The sequence below is a fragment of the Macaca thibetana genome, chromosome 9 (genome assembly GCF_024542745.1).
Source record: "Macaca thibetana thibetana isolate TM-01 chromosome 9, ASM2454274v1, whole genome shotgun sequence".
Classification (NCBI taxonomy): domain Eukaryota; kingdom Metazoa; phylum Chordata; class Mammalia; order Primates; family Cercopithecidae; genus Macaca; species Macaca thibetana.
Window position 1 is genome coordinate 61,392,100 of NC_065586.1, and position 20,515 is coordinate 61,412,614.

At 50.7% G+C, this 20,515-nt stretch overlaps 2 protein-coding genes across 2 annotated transcripts in view; both read left to right on the forward strand.

Annotated features, from left to right (window-relative positions):
- SPOCK2 (SPARC (osteonectin), cwcv and kazal like domains proteoglycan 2) overlaps positions 1-2,255 on the forward strand; it is a 28,384-nt gene extending 26,129 nt beyond the window's left edge. The window contains exon 11 of the mRNA XM_050803703.1: positions 122-2,255. Coding sequence (XP_050659660.1) covers positions 122-267 — 146 coding nt within the window. The 3' untranslated portion in view covers positions 268-2,255. The remainder of the gene's footprint in view (positions 1-121) is intronic.
- Positions 1-20,515, forward strand: part of PSAP (prosaposin) — a 517,400-nt gene that overhangs the window by 273,249 nt on the left and 223,636 nt on the right. The window lies entirely within an intron of this gene.

Genomic DNA, 20,515 nt, shown 5'->3' on the forward strand with positions numbered 1-20,515 from the left:
GTACGGGCTGGGCGGCTCGGGGCCCGCTGGGGGCCCGGGCCTGGGGGGCCCTTGTCATAGGATGCCAGGTGGGGGCGTACCAGAAGCTCCCTCACCCCCTGTTGGCTTGGTCCCCTCACAGATGACATCGTGGGCTTCTCGGGTGACTTTGGGAGCGGCGTTGGCTGGGAGGACGAGGAGGAGAAGGAGACGGAGGAAGCAGGCGAGGAGGCCGAGGAGGAGGAGGGCGAGGCAGGCGAGGCTGACGACGGGGGCTACATCTGGTAGATGCCCTCAGGAGCCGGCGGCCGGGGGGACTCAACAGCAGAGCTCTGAGCAGCAGCAGGCAGCTTCGAGAACGGATCCGGAAATGCAGTCAGAAGGACCCTGCTCTACCCGGGGGGACCGGGAGTGTGAGTGTGCATGGCATGAGTGTGGCACAGACGGCTGGGATGGGTGACAGTGTGAGTGCGTGTGTGCGTGCGTGTGTATGTGTGCGTGTGTGTGTGGCATGTGCTGACAAATGTGTCCTTGATCCACACTGCTCCTGGCAGAGTGAGTCACCCAAAGGCCGCTTCGGCCTCCTTGTAGCTGTTTTCTTTCCTTTTGTTGTTGGTTTTAAAATACATTCACACACAAATACAAATTGACAGGTCAAAATCCATGAAATGAGATGCCCCCAGCCGCGTCCCCCAGCCTAGCCCTTACCCCTTGGGTTCCTACCCTGGCTCGACCAGCCCTTGCCTGCCCTTCTGCCTCTCGCTTCTGAAGTCAAGCTCTGGCCTGCGAGCCTGTCCCCATTGCAAAGGGGAGGGAGGGCAGGGAGCTGTCTGCCGGCTGAGGGCCTCCCAAAACTGGGCCGATGTGGTGTGACATCCCCACCAGCCTCAGATGAGTCGGGCCAGGACGCCCAGCCACAGCAAGCCCTGTCCCTCTGCTGATCCCCAAGCACTGGAGAAACTCTCCTGACCCAAGGCAGAGTGATGAAGGTGGCGGCGGCGGAGGAGGAGGGCAGCAGCTGAGAGGCCGGGGACAGGGTGCCTCGCCAGGCTGTCCAAGGTCTGTCCCAGGGGGCCCAGGTGGTGCGGGTAGAACAGGGTGGGGAGAGGGGTCGGCTCAGCAGGAGGAGGCTGTGGCTACAGAGACTGGAGGAGCTTTTAGGAGTTGAGAAGGGGCAGCTCTGAATCCCAGACCCTGGAATAGCCTGTCCCTTTTCTCTGGGTCTCGTGGTGGAGCCATGGTCTGGGCTGCTCTCTTGGGGACACTGGGCGGTGGTTACACAGTTGACCTCTGCCTGGCTCCCCCTTGGTGCAGCCCATCCCATGGGGTGCTGCTCCTGCCTTCATCCCCTTGCTGGGGTCCCCTCGTCCACTTGAGGGCGCCTGAGGGCCAGCAGCAGCAGGCGAAGAGCCTGGGTCTAGGCTAGGGGTGTGTGTGCCCACCTCCTCCCTGACCCTTAACACTCCCGTCCTGCCCAGACCAACAGAGAGACCTGTCCCTGAGACCCCAGAGAGAAGCAGCTGTCGAAGGCTGCAGGCTTCCCGCGCTCTGAGACCATGATCTTCCTCCTGCCAGGGGAGAGCCACCCACAGGCCATGTCCAGCCCCACTCCCCGCAGCCCCCCGGGGTTTCCTTCTGGCCCCTCTGAAGATCCCCTAGGGTTGCCCCAGCAGAGGGGCTTCCCCAAGCTCTGTTTCGAAGCCTGCAGTACGGAAAAGTGAGAAGTCAGAGGGGACAGGACCGGTGCAGCTAGGCTCTGCGGCCACACCTCACACCTCGCTGTTCCCAACATCCCCTGAGCAGTGTAAGCTCATTTCACCAGATGAGAAAAGGCCCCGTGCATTTCTTTTGCTTGTTTGTTGCTGTTTTCCCCACCCGTCAAGTTCTCCCCATGGAAGCAAATTCCTTAACACCTTTGGTGGAGAATTTCTTACCCAGACTTGGGGCTGTGATGCCCTTCAGTGCGTGAGAGCAGCGTGCGTGTGTGTGCCTGTGTGTGAACCTGGGGGCCGTCTTGGTGGCCTGGGAGTGTGAGGAGGGGCCTCCTGTGTGCTGGGTGGGCAGCGGGTGTGGGGTCAATGCGGTGAGGCTCTCTGGGTGAAGCTCCCAACCTGGCAGTCCCCAGCCTCCCAGCATCTGCGAGTGTCTGTTGGACTTTACAGAAGAGCCTCACCCTGTCTGCCCCTCACTCTGCCCTGGAATCAACATCTTCCGAGTCCTTCTTGGGGGAAATAGCAGAGCCCCACTTAGCCCCATAAACCGCTTTCCATTCCGCAGCCCAGTTCTGATTGTTGAGGTGTCATGCCATTCCAGGTCCCCCAGCCCCTTCTTCCTCCTGTCCTCTCTCTGTCCTCCACCTCCCCCTCCAGCCCCGGCTCAGTTCAGGGAAATGCTGTTCCACATCAGCCCTCTGCTCTCTGAGGCAGCCGCGCCTCTGACTCGGAGCTACTTGAAACTTTGCTCTTGCTAGGATTGAAGTCTACCTGTCTCTTCCCTCTGCCCCAGCTGGAGTTCTGGAACTTTCCTACTGGGGGGAGGTTGTTAAGGATGCTGGGGGGCCTGGGAAGGGAAGGAATTCAGAGGAAGGGTGTTCCCTGTCCTCTTGTTGTCGCCCTCTGCTCCTGGGGCACGTGCTCCCTCTGTCTCTGGGTCTTCTGACTGTACACGTTTGTGTGTCCTTGTAAATATGTTTTAGCAAGAAAGCAAAAGGGATTGAACTAGCCTCTGGCAGGATTGCAGGGGTCCAGCCTTGCCTGTCTCAGAAGCCTCTACACTGCTTTTTGCCCCACTGAGACTGGGCCCCTCAAAAGGTAGACAGAACAGCAGCTCCCAGTGGGGCTGAAGGTCGGCCTCCAAGTGGCTTCTTGTTAGACAAGGTTAAGATTTCCTCATGATCAATGTTGCAGATTGGTCCTTCCTCAGCTCCTTGATTCATGCCCTTGACCAAGGGGCCTGCCATCCAGCCCCTCCAGCACCCTCTCCTCGATGCCTTGCTTCTTCCTGCCCCCTTCCTCCCTGGCTTAGGCAGGTAAGGGAATTAGGGCCATGCTGGAAGAAGCTTAACCATGTGTTCAAAGAACGGTTTCTTGCTTGCTTGGTCCTGGAACTCCCCTTGGCTGCCCCAGGCCTCCTTGGCCCATGGGTGCCGGGGGAGGTGGATGTCAGATCTGGTAGGTTGGAGCACAGAAAATAAATGTGCCTTGAGAGACCACTCAGAGAAGGTCCAAGGGTGATGGAGAAGGAAGCATGGCCTGGGAGCTTGGAAGGGAGGGGCAGTGGGTGGTGGCATCTTGACTGCCCCCTGTTGTCCCACACGGGGGTGGTCACACCTCTTCACTCCAGCCCGCCTGGCTTCAGCCTTCCATGAGCTCCACCTGCTTCCAACTTCACCTTGGAGGGGGTGGGATCTGTTGGCATCAACACGGGACCCCCTGCTTCACCAAAGCCCGAGCCCTCAGCCCTTGGGGAGAACGAATGGCTGAGCTTTGATTCCCGGGGTCCTTGAGAGGCTGCAGGCTGGTGGCAGTCCCAGGGGAGAGACACCACGGGTGCAGAAGGAGACCCAGACATCCCGAGGAAGTTCCCAGCGAGCAAACTGCTTTCCAGCCTGAAGCCTGCTTAAACTGTGTGATGTGCAATAACCGAGCTTAGAGTTAGGAATTGTGTTCAAGTGCTTGGATTTCCGTCTGTAGATTTAAGTGCTGAAATTGTATCTCTCAGTAATTTTAGATGTCTTTAAAAAATCGAAAAACCAAGTGTTAGACTGTGTGTGTGCGTTGATGGGCACTCAAGCGTCCCGTGAGTCATCCAGCCATCCCTTTCCCCTGCACCCGATCCTCTCACGTCCCGCCCCGCCTCCACTTGGGGACGCTGCCTCGTGTCGTCTTTATCTGCCTATTACTCAGCCTAAGGAAACAAGTACACTCCACACATGCATAAAGGAAATCAAATGTTATTTTTAAGAAAATGGAAAATAAAAACTTTATAAACACCATCTGCTGGCAATACTCGGATTATTCTTACCCTTGGTATTATTTTTCACAAAAACAGCATTTATGGCTGGGCGCGGTGGCTCACACCTATAATCCCAGCACTTTGGGAGGCTGAGGCAGGACGATCCCTTGAGCCCAGGAGTTTGAGACCTGCCTAGGCAACATAGCGAGACCCTGTATCTATCCAAAAAAAAAAAAAAGTTTTAAAAATTAGGCTGGGAAGAGGGGGCAATGTGTGAGGCTAAGGATTGCTTGAACCTAGGAGGTTGAGGCTGCAGTGAGCTATGGTCGTGCCACTGCACTCCAGCCTGGGCAACAGAGGGAGACCATATCTCTAAAAAGATAAAAATACAGTACAGTACAGTTCAGTGGCATTTAGTACATTCGCGTGTCGTACAGCCATCACCACAATCCAGCTCCAGAGCATTTTCATCCAGGGTGGGAGCTTTTCAGAGACTTCAACCACCTCTTAGCAAATGGCTTGTGAGAATGGTAAAACCAACTGAGACAGCGCCGTCAGTGGAGTACGTGAGTATCGGGCCCTTACGTGCTTGTCAGCGTTATGATTCTATTTTTTAAATTTTTTTTTGAGATGGAGTCTCACTCTGTCGCCCAGGATGGAGTGCAGTGACACGATCTTGGCTCACTGCACCCTCCACCTCCCAGGTTCAAGTGATTCTCCTGCCTCAGCCTCCCAAGTAGCTGGGACTATAGGCACCTGCCACCATGCCTGACTAATTTTGTAATTTTAGTAGACATGGGGTTCCACCATGTTAGCCAGACTAGTCTCAAACTCTTGACCTGTAGTGATCCTCCCACGTCGGCCTCCCAAAGTGCTGGGATTACAGGCATGAGCTGCCACGCCCAGCCCATGATTCTATTTATTTTTTATTTTTTTAAAATTTTTTGAGACAGAGTCTCTGTTGCTCAGGCTGGAGTGCAGAGGTGTAGTCTCGGCTCACTGCAACCTCCGTCTCCCTGCTTCAAGCGATTCTCCTGCCTCAGCCTCCCGAGTAGCTGGGACTACAGGTGTGTGCCACCATACCCGGCTAATTTCTGTATTTTTAGTAGAGACAGAGTTTTACTCTGTTGGCCAGGCTGATCTGCCAACCCAAAGTCCTGGAATTATAGGTGTGAGCCACCACGCCCAGCCAGAGCAGCAGAAGAATAACCATGTGTCTTTTATTTCTGGGATTATCTGAGCTGGGGGACTGTCATCATCATTCTGTGACTTTTCTTCTCTTAGGCCTTGCCCACTCCTCACTAGACGTGTCTTTTAACAAATCCTTTTGCGGTGTGGAGGGGGATGGAGTCTGGGCACAGGAGCTCTAAGCTCTAGCCCTGGAGATAGCTAACTGTGACCTTGGGCCAGGATCTGATGGATGGATCACATGTGGTAGCCAGCCCCAGTGCTTTCTGAACAGCAAAAGCGAGCCCCCGGTGACAGCCTGCAGCCAGGGCAGGCTCTGCCCGTCTGGCTGCAGCGGCTCCTTAGGAAGGGGAGCTTTTCTGCTATTCATTGTGTCTCGCTGCCACCAGCAGGCTCAGACTTGGAGGCTCAGGAGCTTTCTGGAAGGTGGTGTGAGGAGCGATGGGGTTTGCCAAGGGGCTGCTCCCAGCATGTAGGATGAAAGGGGTGGCGATGAGAACAGCGGTTTCGGATTCGGAGTGGTTAGGAGGACCCTGCAGCCTGCTGAGGGGGAGCCTTCTGAATGAGCATCTTCAATCATCAGGGAAATGTTGGCTTTTGTACCTGGCGGATCGACATTTGCTCAGATGACGGGAAGCCAGAGGCCAGCCAGGGCCCCAGCTTCTGGAACAATCCTTCCATTGTCACCATGTCCTGTCAACCTGGGTTCTCAGGGTTCCTTGGCCCAGCAGCAAACAGAGCATTGCCGGGGTCAGGCCCAGGTGCCGACCTGCAGTGCAGACGTGCCTGAGGCCGTTCGGGAAGCTGTCACCGGAGCCCAAATGCGTGGGGACCTCGCTTTCCCTCAGCGTTTAGCCTCCTGGGAACAGGGTCTATGTACTGACTTCTCTCCAGTGAATAACTGGGGCCTGGGAACAAATCTGAAAGAAAAAACCCAAACTGCACACAGAGTCCTACAGAAGCCTTTCCCTCCTTTGTGCAGAGCTCAGAGAGGAGAGGGGGTGCATTTGACCAAAAACAAACAAAAACCAGAACTTTTTATATTTGAGCAAAATAGGTGAGGGAGAGGAAAGGAAAAAAAATGTTTTTATGTTCCCTTCAATGCCCTATGTCCTTTACATCATCATCATCATCATTATTATTATTACTATTCAGAGCAGGTTTCGTACTCTGTTACCTAGGCTGGAGTGCAGTGGTGAGATCATAGCTCACAGCAACCTCAGACTTCTGGGCACAAGTAATCCTCCCACCTCAGCCTCCCTAGTAGCTGGAACTACAGACGTGTGCGACCATGCCCGGCTAATTGTTAAACTTTTTGTAGAGATGGGGGTTGCCCAGGCTGGTCCTGCACTCCTGGGCTCAGCCTCCCAAAGTGCTGGGATCACAGGTGTGAGCCAGTCCAGGCCGCGTCTGCTGTTGAATCCCCTCAGCAACTCCACGAGGCAGGGATCACCAGCCATTCAGACCCATTTATGGATGAGAAGACTCCGTTTCCCAGGGCTGATCTTGGCTCAGGCAGGGGTGTGCGGTGGAGCCTTGGTGTTGCTCCAGGCCTGGCTCACTGCAAGGTCAGCTGCCCAGGGCTGTAGCCACTCCTGGCGTGCCTCCCGCACTGAGATAATGCCCACAGTGGAAAATCCTGTGTTTTCATCAATAAGTCATGGTTGAATGTGGATGGGAGCGTGGGTACTGGGGAAGTACAGAAGAAGGTAGGATATAGAGATTCTGCCAGGCTCTGCTTCTGAACTTGGGTCAGCACCTCTCCATGGGCCTCAGTTTCTCCATCTGTAAGATGAGGGGATTGGACTCAATCGTCCAGTGTTGTGAGTCTGTGAAAACGTGCACAGGTGAAAAAACAAACAAACAAAAAACAAAAAACATGCACAGGTACGAGTCCAGAAAATGTCTTGTTAGGTTCAGGATTGTCTTGCTTTCTCTCTCTCTCTCACATTGCACATTTGCTGTGACTCTGCCACTGTTTCCCTGGAAGGATGGGCATCCTTGATGCACCCCTGTGGGATGGGTCAGCCTCTAGAGAAAGCTGGGCTGACCCTTGAGGTGGAGCTCCTGCTCCGGCTGCCCATCCTCTTCTGGTTCCCGCCATGCCAGTAGAGGAGAGGGTGGATGCCTTCCAAATCTCCCAGGAATATTTGCTTCCCCGGCCCTGGTGGGGAAGGAGGCCTCTCCCTGCACTATCTCCTCTCAATCTCCTTAATTAAATTAATTAATTAATTAAATTAATTTTTGAGATGGAGTCTCACTCTGTCACCCAGGCTGGAGTGCAATGGCATGATCTCGGCTCACTGCAACCTCTGCCTCCCGGGTTTAAGCGATTCTCCTGCTTCAGCCTCCCGAGTAGCTTGGATTATAGGTGCACACCACAATGCCCAGCTAATTTTTTTTTTTCGTATTTTTAGTAGAGATGGGTTTTCACTATGTTGTCCAGGCTGGTCTAGAATTCCTGACCTCGAGTGATCCACCCACCTTGGCCTCCCAAAGTGCTGGGATTACAGGCATGAGCCACCGTGCCTGGCCTCAATCTCCTTTACAGTCTGTCTGAAGGGGAAAAAAAGCAAAACTATTTTTCTCTCTTCTACTCTCACTCTGTCAACACAGAAGGCTTCCCCTTTGGTCACCAAAATGTGTGGGGATTTTTCTCTACACACCAAGTTGTTCTCCAGGGGACACCACCTAGGTGTCCCACATTCAATTCAATTCCCACAGTGCCTGGAGAGAGTGACACATCCTGCAGGTCAGGGCTCAGTCCCACCAGGCGCAGTGGCGAACTGAGAGGCCAAAGTGGGAGGATGACTTGAGGCCAGGAATTTGAGACCAGTCTGGGCAACATAATAAGACCCAATGTCTACAAAAAAAGCAAAACAATTAGCCAGATGAGGTGGCATGCACCTACAGTCCCAGTTACTTGGGAGGCTGAGGGTGGAGGATCTCTTGAGCCTGGGAGGTCAAGACTGCAGTAAGCCATGATTGCACCACTCCACTCCAGCCTGGGCAAGACAGTGGGACTCTATCTAAAAAAATTAAAATTAACGAATTTAACAATTTTAAAAAGGGCTTAGTCCCACAAGGCTGCCCCCACCTCAGATGCCAGTCACAAGCCCCAGGTTCTGACCTGTGCTTCTGACCTATGGGCTGTAGATCAGGGTTCTCAACTCCCTCCTCAGGTTCAGTTAATTCGCTAGAGTGGCTTGCAGAACTGAGGGAAACACCTTTACCCATTTATGGTGAATGATATTACAGAGGACACAGATGAACAGCCAGATGGAAGAGACGCATAGGGTGAGGTGGGTGGGAAGGATGTGGAGCCTCCATGCCCTCCATGGGCACCACCCTCCGGGACCCTCCATGTGCTCAGCTGTCAGGAAGCTCTCCAAACCCTGTCTTTTTGGGTTTCTGTGGAGGCTTCATTACGTAGGCATGACTGATGAAATCACTGGCCACTGGTGATCGCCTCAACCTTTGGCCCCTCTCCCTTCCCCAGCGGTTGGGGAGTTGGTTCCCCTGGCAGCCAGCCCTCATCACAAGGCTATCCAGGAGCCCCCCAGGAGTCACCTCATTGGAACAATAGATGCTTATATCACTCCGGAAATTCCAAGGGATTTCAGAGCTCTGCGTCAGTAGTCCCCATTACTCAGGAAATTACAAAGGTTTTGAACTCTGGGTCAGGAACTGGGACAAAGACCAAATACATATTTCTTCTTATATCACGATATCACAGTCAGTGACACCAACAGAGACTGCATTCTCTCCTCCGCAGCCCCAGCCTCCTCCCCGAATCTGCCAGGCAGCTGGCTCCAGCCGGGTCCTCCAACACTCCCCTCGTCCCGGAGGGCCAGCCTGGGGCCTGGCAATGCCCAGTTGTTCAACATGAAGGAGATCTGCCCCAGGGCCCCTAGGACCACCCTGGAGGGGCCCCCATCAGGCGAGGCAAGACCCCCGGGCCAGGGCTGAGGGGGCCTGTTCACTTGCTGAGGTGCTGATGGGCAGGTGATGGCCTGTCCTGTAGCAGTTAGAGGGCAGCGAGGGAGACGCGGGCTCCTACCTTTCTCTCCCTGCACCCCTTCTTCAGCATTGTTTCCAGTAGGCTCGGGACTCCACTGAAGCTGGGTCTCTTTGGTTTTTCTCCTTGTCCTCTCCCTCTGCTCACACACTGGGCTCCAAGGAGCCCATTCAACCCCAGATTCTTGGATTCAGAATCCTGGGATCATCAAATCCCAGAGATGTCAAAGCTCGCTTGGTCTGCCCCTTCCTTAGAGCTACACCATCTGCCCTTGACCCTTGGAGATGGGATGTCAACTTGGATGAGTTTATTGAACCCTTGCTGTATAGAAGGCTCTTTGCTTATCAGGCTTGGAGAAATTGAGTTAGGTGGTGCAAAAGAGGATACAGAGGGAAATAGTGCCTGGCCTGCTTTAGGAAGCCCACAGTCCAATAAAAAAGACACAAGAACATGTGTCCCAGTGTGATTCTTCTTGGGGAGGAAGGTGCTTTCCCAGGGGTTGCAAACTCATTGTGAAGGGGTGACGGGGCCTGTGTGACAGTAGGGAGGGCTGGGAACAGTGGCGGTCTGCTGGGTGCATACCCTGTGCAGAGGGGGCTGCAGACCTTGTGCATGCTGTGGCTGGGAGGCAGGAAAGGATTCAAATGAAGCCTGGAGAAGTAGTTGGGGCCAAACTGTCCAGGCTAAAGTCTGCCTTCTAGTTGAGTATGGATACATCATACCTGCTGAATGAATGCATTCCCCAGCTCAGCCCTGATCACCTGTCACTTGGACAGTTGCAGCAGCTGGCAAACTGGGCTTGTAGCCCCTTCCTTTCTAGCGCTCCTCGTCCATTTTTGTCATAACTACCATTGAGATGGGTGAGGTGGGGTCTTTCTTCTACATAAAACCCTCAATGACTCCCTACTACCCACAGGGTGAAAGTCAAGTTCCTTCACCTTTTGAAAGCCAGGAGAATTGGTCCTTGCCCTTGTCACCAGCCTCATTGTCCTCCCTTTTCCCTCTACCCTCTGTGCCTTACAATCTTTTGCTTAGGGCTGCACCCCCTGCCTGAAAATGTTCACCACTCCTTTCTTGACTTTCCTACACATCCTTCAAAATCCAGGCAAAGCCAGGTGCAGCGGTGCATGTCTGTAGTCCCAGTTGTTTGGGAGGCTGAGGCCGGAGGATCACTTGAGCCCATGAGTTCAAGACCAGCCTAGACAACATAGGGAACCCTTGCTCTTAAAAAAAAGAAAATTGGCCTGGTGCAGTGGCTCATGCCTGTAATCCCAGCACTTTGGGAGACTGAGGCAGGTAGATCGCTTGAACCTAGGAGTTCAATACTGGGCAACATGGCGAAACCCCATCTCTACTAAAGATACAAAAAAGTTAGCTTGGCATGGTGGTGTGTGCCTGTAATCCCAGCTACACAGAAGACTGAGGCAGGAGAATCGCTTGGACCCAGGAGGCAGAGGCTGCAGTGGGCCGAGATCGTGCCACTGCATTCCAGCCTGGGTGACAGAGTGAGATTCCGTCTAAAAAAAAAAAAAAATTAACCCAGCTCAAATATCATGACTTCCCTGACCTCCGCAGGCAGAGAGAACCGGGCTGCCTCTGCTCCTGGATGGCCTTGCACAGGCCTCTACCCTGCCCTGGGCTGGATATAGGATATATCTATAAGGATATAGAACTGGGTCGCATCTTCTTGACTCCCTGAAGCTCCTCCTGCCAAGCTCTTTAGGGCACAGATCATGTCTTGTCACATCTGTATCCCCGAGGCCTGGGCCTGGTGGGTAACCAGGACATACATTGAAATGAATGCGTGAATGAATGATCTTGACCCAATTCAGCCCTGACATCACCCTTACACTACCTTCTCTACCTGTCATTTGAATATCATCCATGTCTAAAACATCTACCAGCCTGGCCAATGTGGTGAAATCCCATCTCTACACAAATATTTAAAAAATTATCTGGAAGTTGTAGCACGTGCCTGTAATCCCAACTACTTGGGAGGCTGAGGCAGGAGAATCGCTTGAACCTGGGAGGCGGAGGTTGCAGTGAGCTGAGATCATGCCACTGTACTCCAGCCTGGGTGACGGAGCAGGACCCTGTCTCAATAAGTAAATAAATAAATAAATAAAATAAAACATCTACAAGCACTCCTAGTACTTTTTCTCACCATTGGAGATTCATTTCTTTTCAGTTACTTTAAACAATTTTACTTTTCCCTTCAGAATCTTTCTGTAAATTTTTTCCAAGTCAATGTATCCCAGCTGCTTCTTATTGGAAACCAAAATGTCAATACTTTACATGAATTTCTGAAAATGTTATATTTAGTTAAAAGAAACAAGTTTTTAGTAATTTTGATTTACAAAATTTGCACCAGTAAATTTGGTGGCTGCATCTAAGGCATTTTGGTATTTTGGAAAATTTGCCTACTTTCTACCTCCTGAACTTTTGTCCTAGCTTATATTTCAAAGGGAGCTGTAATCCAAAGGAATGACTGAGGGTGGACATGTGCATCCTTTGAAGAGAGTCTGATTTGTTATCTTTTCTACCCTATTCATAACTGACTTCAGTTCACATCCCTGTGCTTTTTCAATGTCACCTTTTTCAGCACCAAGCACCCACCAGAAAGTGCTCTGGAGTGACCTGTCTGAACCGGAGAGAGGGCTGCTGCCAGGATGGGCACCGTCTCCCTTTGCTTTCACTGGTTGCTTGGTCTGCAGGGGCAGGGTTTCAGAAACAGGACTGTACCAGCCAAGAGCCTTTGGTTGCAAGTGACAGACACCTACCTAACTCCGACTGGCTTAGACAGAGAAAGAATGTATTGGCTCTCATAGAATGTGGGGATCCTGAAGCAGGTCTTGGAATTGAAGGAAGAATTTGAGGAACCAGGTCTTCGGGGATGGCAACTGTGAGTTCAGCACCCTGGGCTTCTCCATGCTGACTGTCTTCGCTTTACTGTTTCTTTTCACCTGTTGGCCTCAGTCTGTCTGACTCCTGATGGGCTGTCTCCATGTGGCAGGGAACAAGACTGCCCCAGCAGACAGAGAGCTGGTTGCACCCAGAATCTGTATACTAATCCCAGGGAATGACCCTGATTGGATCCGTTACTGTTGCCAAGTGGATGGAATGCAGTGATTGGCCAAGTCTGGGCCAGTCATGTGCCCATGCTTGCCTCCAGGGCCTTGGTCTATTACCAGGGGAAGGACCCTGGAAAGACACAAAACCAACAGCCCTCTCTATATAAGAGGTGAGTGAAATAGTTTAACTTGAAGGAAAACCCCTGGGGAGGTGTGTAAATGTCAAATTCTTTACTTAGCATGCTTGGGGACCCAGGATTTTGTAAAGATTTAGACTCTGCTGTTTCATTTCAACCTACTGACCCCACTCAGCCACAGGGCTCCATCCAACTAAGCTCATTGCTCACTGCTTAGTGAAGAAACATTCATGGAAGGGATGGGTGGATGAATGTTACTGTGCATGACCCACACATTCCTCCTCTGGGCCTTTCACTGCTTTATCGCTTGGAATATGCCTTGCACTCCCACCAGTTTCTGCTTGTCTTGTCATAGCCGTCCCTGAAGCCCAGTTCAGGCTCCACCTCTTCCATGAAGCCCTCCCTGATCCCACAACCAGCAGGATTTCTTTTCTTTTTATGATCTTGTTTCCACCCACTTTTTTTCAGTGTTTTCCAGGTACCCTTCCCCCCATTTTTTATAGACTCTAGCCTGATTTTGTGTTGTTGGTGTTGTGTACTGGTTTAGCAGAAAGAACTTTCCAATGATTAGTCCATCACCCAGTGGGGAGATGTGAGCTTTCCCTCCCTTGAGGCTTTAGAGCAGAGGCCTGTTTGGGGGTTGTTGTAGAAGAGCAAGGGTTTCCTGGGGATTGCATGTTAGTTTTCTAGGGCTGTCATGAGAAATGACCATACACTGGGTGGTTTAAAACCACACAAATTTATTCTCCCACAGTTCTGGCAGCCAAAAGTTCAAAATCAAGGTGTCAGTGGGGTTGGCTCCTTCTTGAAGTTCTTGGGGAGGATCTGTGCCAGGCTTGTCCCCAGCTTCTGGTGTTTGCCAGCCATCCTTGCATTCCTTGACCTGCAGATGCCTCACTCCAGGCTGTCTCCATTTCCATATGGCCTTCTCCTCTGTGGCTCTCTATCTTCCTCCTCTTCCTGATTCTTCTTCTTCTCCTCTTTCTCCTTATCCTTCTTCTTGTCCTTCTCCTTCTTCTTTTTTTTCTTTCTTCTTCTTTTGTTTTTGAGACAGGGTCTTGCTCTGTGGCCCAGGCTGGAGTGCAACAGTGTGATCATAACTCACTGTAACCTCAAATTCCTGGGCTCAAGTGACCCTCCTGCCTCAGCCTCCTGAGCAGCTAGGACTACAGGTGTGAACCACCAAGCCTGGTTAATTTTTAAAAATTTCTGTAGAGATTGGGTCTTGCTATGCTGCCCAAGCTTATCTCAAACTCCTGGCCTCAAGCAATCCTCCTTCCTCGGCCTCCCAAAGCATTGGGATAACAGATGTGAGGCACTGCACCCAGCTGGTATCCTCCCTCTTCCTACAGGGACATAAGTTGTTGGATTTAGGGCCCACTCCAAATTCAGTAAGATTTTATCTTCAGATGATTAACTAATTACGTCTGCAAAAATCTTATTTCTAAATAAGGTCACATTCCAAGGTTCCTGGTGGACACAAATATTTGGGAGTTATTATTCCACACACTACAGGGACCGTGTGCTGGAGAAACTGAATGTAAACCACAGAGGCCAGACAGGTAACTGGAGAGTACAGGCCTCGGCCTGTCATTGTCAGACCTGGCTTTCCAAAGAAGTCAGAAATCTGGATTTGTACATAAAATATCTAGATTTTTAAATGCTGGTAACATATGAAGAACCTGGCCCCTATATGCATACTCTGTAGATAGCGCATCTATAGGTCTCATTCCGCCTTTGGAGCAACCAATTTGTGATCTCTAGTGGAAGCTCTAAAACTTGGCTTCTGTGAGCTCAGGAAAAAAAGCACGGATTTATGCACTTCTGCCAGTAGCCACCAGAGGGCGCGCCAGCCATTGCGTTAGAAAAGGCCTCTGACAACCAGGCCCGGGAGGTGTCCAGGGAAATCCAACCGAGGTTTTTCAAGTCTGGGAGTGGATGGGATCGGGGGAGGTCTAGGATTAGGCTAATGACCAAAATTCATTCTATTTGACACTTACTCTTCCATAATTGTCTCCTAATCTTTTATGCCTGGTACCGCTTGTCCACTAAAGATACCTGCTCCCTTCGCAGACAAAACAAGTTCAAAAACAGCAAAACAAACAAACAAACAAACAAACACTACAGGGAAAAGAAAGTAATAGCCAACAATAACCATTTGATGATTTTTCTTGATTATGAATCAATCAATTAACTTAAGAAAATTGACACAGGCTGGGTGCGGTGGCTCACACCTATAATCCCAGCACTTTGAGGGCCGAGGTGGGCGGATCACTTGAGGTCAGGAGTTCGAGATCAGCCATGGCCAAGATGGTGAAACTCCATCTCTGCTAAAAATTCAAAAATTAGCTGGGCGTGGTGGCAGGTGCCTGTAATCCCAGCTACTCAGGAGGCTGAGGCAGGAGAGTTGCTTGAACCTGGGAGGCAGAGGTTGCAGTGAGCCGAGATCACGCCACTGCACTCCAGCCTGGGCAATAGAGCAAGACTTGTCTCAAAAAAACAAACAAAAACAAACAAACAAACAAACACCGTTCATGTACCCACCCCTAACTTCAACAATTAGCAACTCATGACAAATCTTGGTCCCTCTATGTACTTTTTGTTACTTTGCTGGCGTATTTTAAAGCAAATCCCAGGCATTGTATAATTTCACCCCAAAATACTTTAGATAGACACATTGTTTTATTTGTTCTTTTATTGTTACTGTTATTCTTTGTTTTCCACCAGAGAACTAATTCACAGCTAACAGACTCGAGGCTGATCAGCAGCCAACATGGGCGATGAGAGCCCCTCTTAACTCATCTCAGCCTCAACTGTCTTAGGGGTGGGAGCAAACACCTTTTCCATCATTTCCATCTGAAGCTCCACTTTTCTGTTTTCCACCTTTATTTTAAATTTTAATGGAGATGGGGGTCTCACTAGGTTGCCCAGGTTCATCTTGAACTTGTGGGCTCAAGTGATCCTCCTGCCTCAGCCTCCCAACATCATGTAGATTGAGGGATGTTGCAACCATCTTTGGAAAATATAATCTTCCACACAGAGCCATCACCAATATCCAGTGCAGGTAAGAACTGGGATAACACATGTGAGCCACAGTGCTCGGCCTCCACTCATGTTTTAAAAATCAGATAGTATGGTTAAAACTCAATGATGTATTTTATTTTTTTATTTTTATGTATTTATTTTTTGAGATGGAGTGTTGCTCTGTTGCCCAGGCTGGAGTGCAGTGGCGTGATCTTGGCTCACTGCAATCTCCACCTCCCAGGTTCAAATGATCCACTGCCTCAGGCTCCTGAGTAGCTGGGATTACAGGTGTGTGCCACCACACCTGGGTAATTTTTGTATTTTTAGTAGAGATGGGGTTTCGCCATTTGACCAGGCTGGTCTTGAACTCCGGACCTCAGGTGATCCACCCACCTCGGCCTCCCAAAGTGCTGGGATTACAGGCATGAGCCGCCGCGCCCAGCCTCAACAGTGTATTTAAATCATTGCCTAAACTCAGCCCTGCTGACAGACAAAGATGGCCACTGCCAAAACCCATTTCTTGGCCGACACGTGGTGCCTATCACAGCTCAAAGTGTTTGCCACATCATGAGGCCTATGATGGCTGAAATTGGTGTAGATAAAAGGTAGTCTTAGGGTGTCCATGTCAAATGTTCAGTGCCTCAGTTTGTCCATGTCAAATGTTGCATCTGCCTCAGTTTGTTCTTACCTGCTCTGGATATTGGTGATGGCTCTGTGTGGAAGATTATATTTTCTACAGATGGTTGCAACATCCCTCAATCTACATGATGTTGAGTGACCTTGACATTTCTTCCATGGAGAGGTCTGTGTCCTGTGTCTTTGCATCTGATGGGCCTGTGGCTTGCTCATAGCCGATAGAAAGCAACGGAAGTAACATGGATGACTTCCGATCCTAGCCTATAATATGTGATGCAGCTTCTGCTTGGTCAGTTAGAATACTTGGGCTTGGAGGCCTGAACTACCATATAAGTAGACTAACCATCCTGAGGCTGCCATGCTGTTAGGAAGCCCAAGCTGTCACACATGAGGAGACCACGTGGAGAGGCCCTGAGACTATATGAAGAGAGATACGTGGCCATCCCTAGCAGTTCCAGTCTTGAGCCATTCCAACACCAGCCTCCATCTGACTGCAACTTTATGAGATCCTTCCTGAGCCAGAACCACCCAGCTGAGCCCATTCTGATTTCCTGGACCTCAGAAACTGTGAGAGATAATAAAAGGATTGCTGTTGTGAACTTTAGTTCACTAAGTTCTGGGGTGATTTGTGACTCAGCAATAGATATTTGGAACACTCTTGAATATGTTCTGCAGATTTTCCTCTGAGGTTGGTGGAAAAGCCCTTCTAGGCTTGGGTGGAGTGAACAGCTTTGTGTATATCCTGATTTCAGTAACCTCCAAATATTCTTCTATTTGTGCCAGACAGTCGACAACTCTTGGCTGACTCTTTGTGATACTGCTACCTGTCCTTCTTATGAAGACGTGAACAGCGAGTGTCTGACCCCGTCTCACTCTACCCTATTGTGAAGCAATGAGTCAGCCCCTTTCCTGAATGGGGACAGCCGAGGGGAGCTGCAAGATGTTCTCCTGGACAGATGCATCATCTGATATTTGCAGACGCCTCAGCCCCTGATGGAGACTTCCCTGCACCCTGTTCTCACACTCTATATGAGCCAGCCTCCTCTCTCTCAGGAGGCTGAGGCAGAGGATCGTTTGAACCTGGGAGGCGGAGCTTGCAGTGAGCCAAGATCACACCACTGCACTCCAGCCTGGGCGACAGAGCGAGACTCCATCTCAAAAAATAAATACATTAAAAAAAAATCTGAACCCCTTCAGAGTTCAGAGAACCCTCTACCCTCTTTAATGCCAAAATCAGTCACTTAATTTCTCCTATGAACACTGGGAATTAGTAACTGACCACATTTTTGTTTTTGCTTTGGTTGCTGGAAGATATGTGGCCACAGTTGTGGCTTACCATGATAAGGGTATAGATCATACTGGTAGGAAAATGATGAAAAAATACACAATTCTAATACTCAGAGATAAGAACGCTTTGAAGTTTGTGGTACAGCCTCCTAGACTACACACATACATGAAAGTGGGATTTCACAATACATACAGTTTATACTGTGACTCTTAACTTCTTGGAGGCCATAGTCATTTCAAGAAGGTCACGAGACTTCTAGCTCCCTTTGAGGAAAAATCCTCTTAGGCCTATACATACAAGCTTGCCATTAGATTCTATAAATACATAAGTAGTAAATTAATTAGGTTCTATACCTATAATTTCAGTATTAATGGCTGCATAATAAATATTATTATGAATTGAATTGTGTGGCTATATTGTAATTTATTTAATCAATTCCCTATCATTGAACATTTACATGGCTTCTGATGTTCCTCTGTTTTAAACTATACTCAAAATCTCAACCTGGTGTGGTGGCGGGCACCTGTAGTCTCTACTAAAGAGGCTGAGGCAGGAAGACTGCTTGAGCCCAGGAGTTTGAGGCTGCAGTAAGCTAGGATCCCACCACGGCACTTCAGCCTGGGCAACAGAGTAAAACCCTGTCTCTTAAAAAAAAAAAGTCATTCTGAGCATTTCGTCCCAGTCTTCATTTACACTGGTTGCATCTAATGTGTCCTTGTAGCTGCTTTAGATCTTCTGTGGAACAAGGCAGGGCAAGTTTAAATACACACAGTGTTTTAAAAATGAGAAATACACCTTGGAACTGTCCCCAGCTGTGGCTCCAGGCAGCTCCCGGTCCTGCCTCACCCACAGCTCCAGGAGGCCGGTGGAAGCAGGACCAGGCCCGGTGTCCAGGCAGCAGGCGTCAGTGGCGCCTGTGATACAGGCTGCCTGGACAGAGGAGCGGTGATTTATGTCGTGGGTTCAGGAAGAACAGAGGCTGTGTGTTCATTCCTGGAGTCAGGACCTCACAGAGCTGGGGTGGGGAGGGGGCTGGGAACATGGCAGAGGCTGGCTCTCAGTCCTGTTTACCTCCTGGATGAGCAGGAGGGGGAAGCAGCTGGCTTCCAAGGGCCAGGGTGCACCAGCCGGCTGGTCCGTGTGTCCACAAAGGCGGCCCTTCAGCAGCAGGCAGGGGCTGTGTCCTCGTGCCTGCCGGCAGTGTCTGGAGGCTGCCCATGGAGGTGGGAAGAGCCCAACACAAACAGCCACCAGAGAAAGGGGCCTTTATGGCCAGTGGAGGATGGCTGCTGGACTGCAGGGAGGATGCCAGCGCTGTGTGGCCAGGGACGTGGCCAGCAGGTGCTGCTCCAGGCCGTCTTGGTGTGGTTGCACCAGAGCATTCGGGGAGAGGCTGTATGCAGTGCTATGGGTTGGGGGCTTGTCTGTACTTTCTTCCTTCCTCCCTCCTTCCTTCCCTCTTGCCCTCCTTTCCTTCCTGTCTATCTCCTTTTCATTTTTTTGTAGGGGAGTGGTTTCCTTCCTTCCTTCCTTCCTTCCTTCCTTCCTTCCTTCCTTCCTTCCTTCCTTCCTTCCTTTCTTCTTCCTTCCTTCCTTCCTTCCTTCCTTCCTTCCTTCTTTCCTTCTTTCTTCTTTCTTTCTTTCTTTCTTTCTTTCTATCTTTCTTTCTTTCTTTCTTTCTTCTTTCTTTCTTTCTTTCTTTCTTTCTTTCTTTCTTTCTTTCTTTCTTTCTTTCTTTCTTTCTTTCTTTCTTTCTTTCTTTCTCTCTCTCTCTCTCTCTCTCTCTCTCTCTCTCTCTTTTTTTCTTTCTTTCTTTCTTGTCTCGCTCTGTCGCCCCGGCTGGAGTGCAGTGGCAAGATCTCGGCTCACTGCGACCTCCACCTCCCAAGTTCAAGCAATTCTCCCGCCTCAGCCTCCCAAGTAGCTGGGATTATGGGCACCTGCCACCACACCCAGCTAATTTTTGTATTTTTAGTAGAGATGGGGTTTCACCATGTTGGCCAGGCTGGTCTCAAACTCCTGACCTCAGGTGATTCACCTGCCTTGGCCCCCGAAAGTGCTGGGATTACAAGTGTGAACTGCCACATGGGGCCATGAGCATCTTTTCAAACGGTGATTGGCTTGCTGATTTTCTTGCTGTCAGTTCCCTCTGTACATGCCTCTGGGGAACCCTTGTGGAGTAGGGGAGCTGGGTCCTGTTCTCTTTCTTCCTGGGTGACACTGTCTTGCACTGATTGTCCGTTTCTTCAGTGTTCAAGGAGTGACAGTGTCACCTTTCAGGGTTGTTGTAAGGTAGTATCAGCTCGCAAAGCACCGTTGCTCACAATCATCCTGACCACCTTTGCCGGGTGCTCCTTATAGACTGAGCAGACTGAGCTACACCCTCCACACGCCCCACCTCATCTAATCAGAGCACCCTCGTGAGATAGGGATGGCCGTTTCATCTACATTGCAGATAGGAAAACAGACCCAGAGAGGTTAAGCTGCTTGCCCAAAGTCACCCAGCAAGTAGACAGCAGAGCCAGGGTCCAAACCCAAGTGTGAGTTTGAACTCAGCTCCTAACCGCAGTGGAGCCTCCCCTCGCTCGGCGCCCCGTGTCACCTCTGCACGGATGCTCCCCTGTCCCTTGGCACCCTGTGTCACCTCTGCACGGATGCTCCCCTGCCTCTGTCATCCCCAAGAAGCCCCCTCTTCTCCTCCTTTCCCCAGAGACCCTTCCTCACCCAGCCTATCTCTCTTTCTGCCTTGTCAGCCCTTCAGCAGAGTGAGGACAGTAGGCTCCTGCCGGCCAGAGTTCACCCCAAACAGCTCCCTTACTGTTCAGCCAAGGAAACTGAGGCCCCGAGAGGGCCAAGGACTCATTCCAATCACACAGCAAATTAGCCACAGAGAACCAGAGCCCAGGCCTCCTGACCCCTTCCTCATTAGAACATTCTTTGCATGCCCTGTAGAGTTCATTGGGAACTGCTGAGGAATCTGTACCAGTTTGACCTGAATATGAAGGCATGTTACTTTCTATCCAAACACTGCTATCGGCTGGGGGAAGCCAAATGCCCCAATTTCTACCCCTTGGAGATATCTTGAGAAGATTCTCTGTTTTTCTGCTGACGTGGTTTTCTAAATGAGTCCTGCCTAATTTAAAGTGCTGGTCTTGTTCCTGATTGGCCACTGCTTCTGCACACCCTCGTGTGGGTCAGAGCCGAACCCTCACTGTGAAGG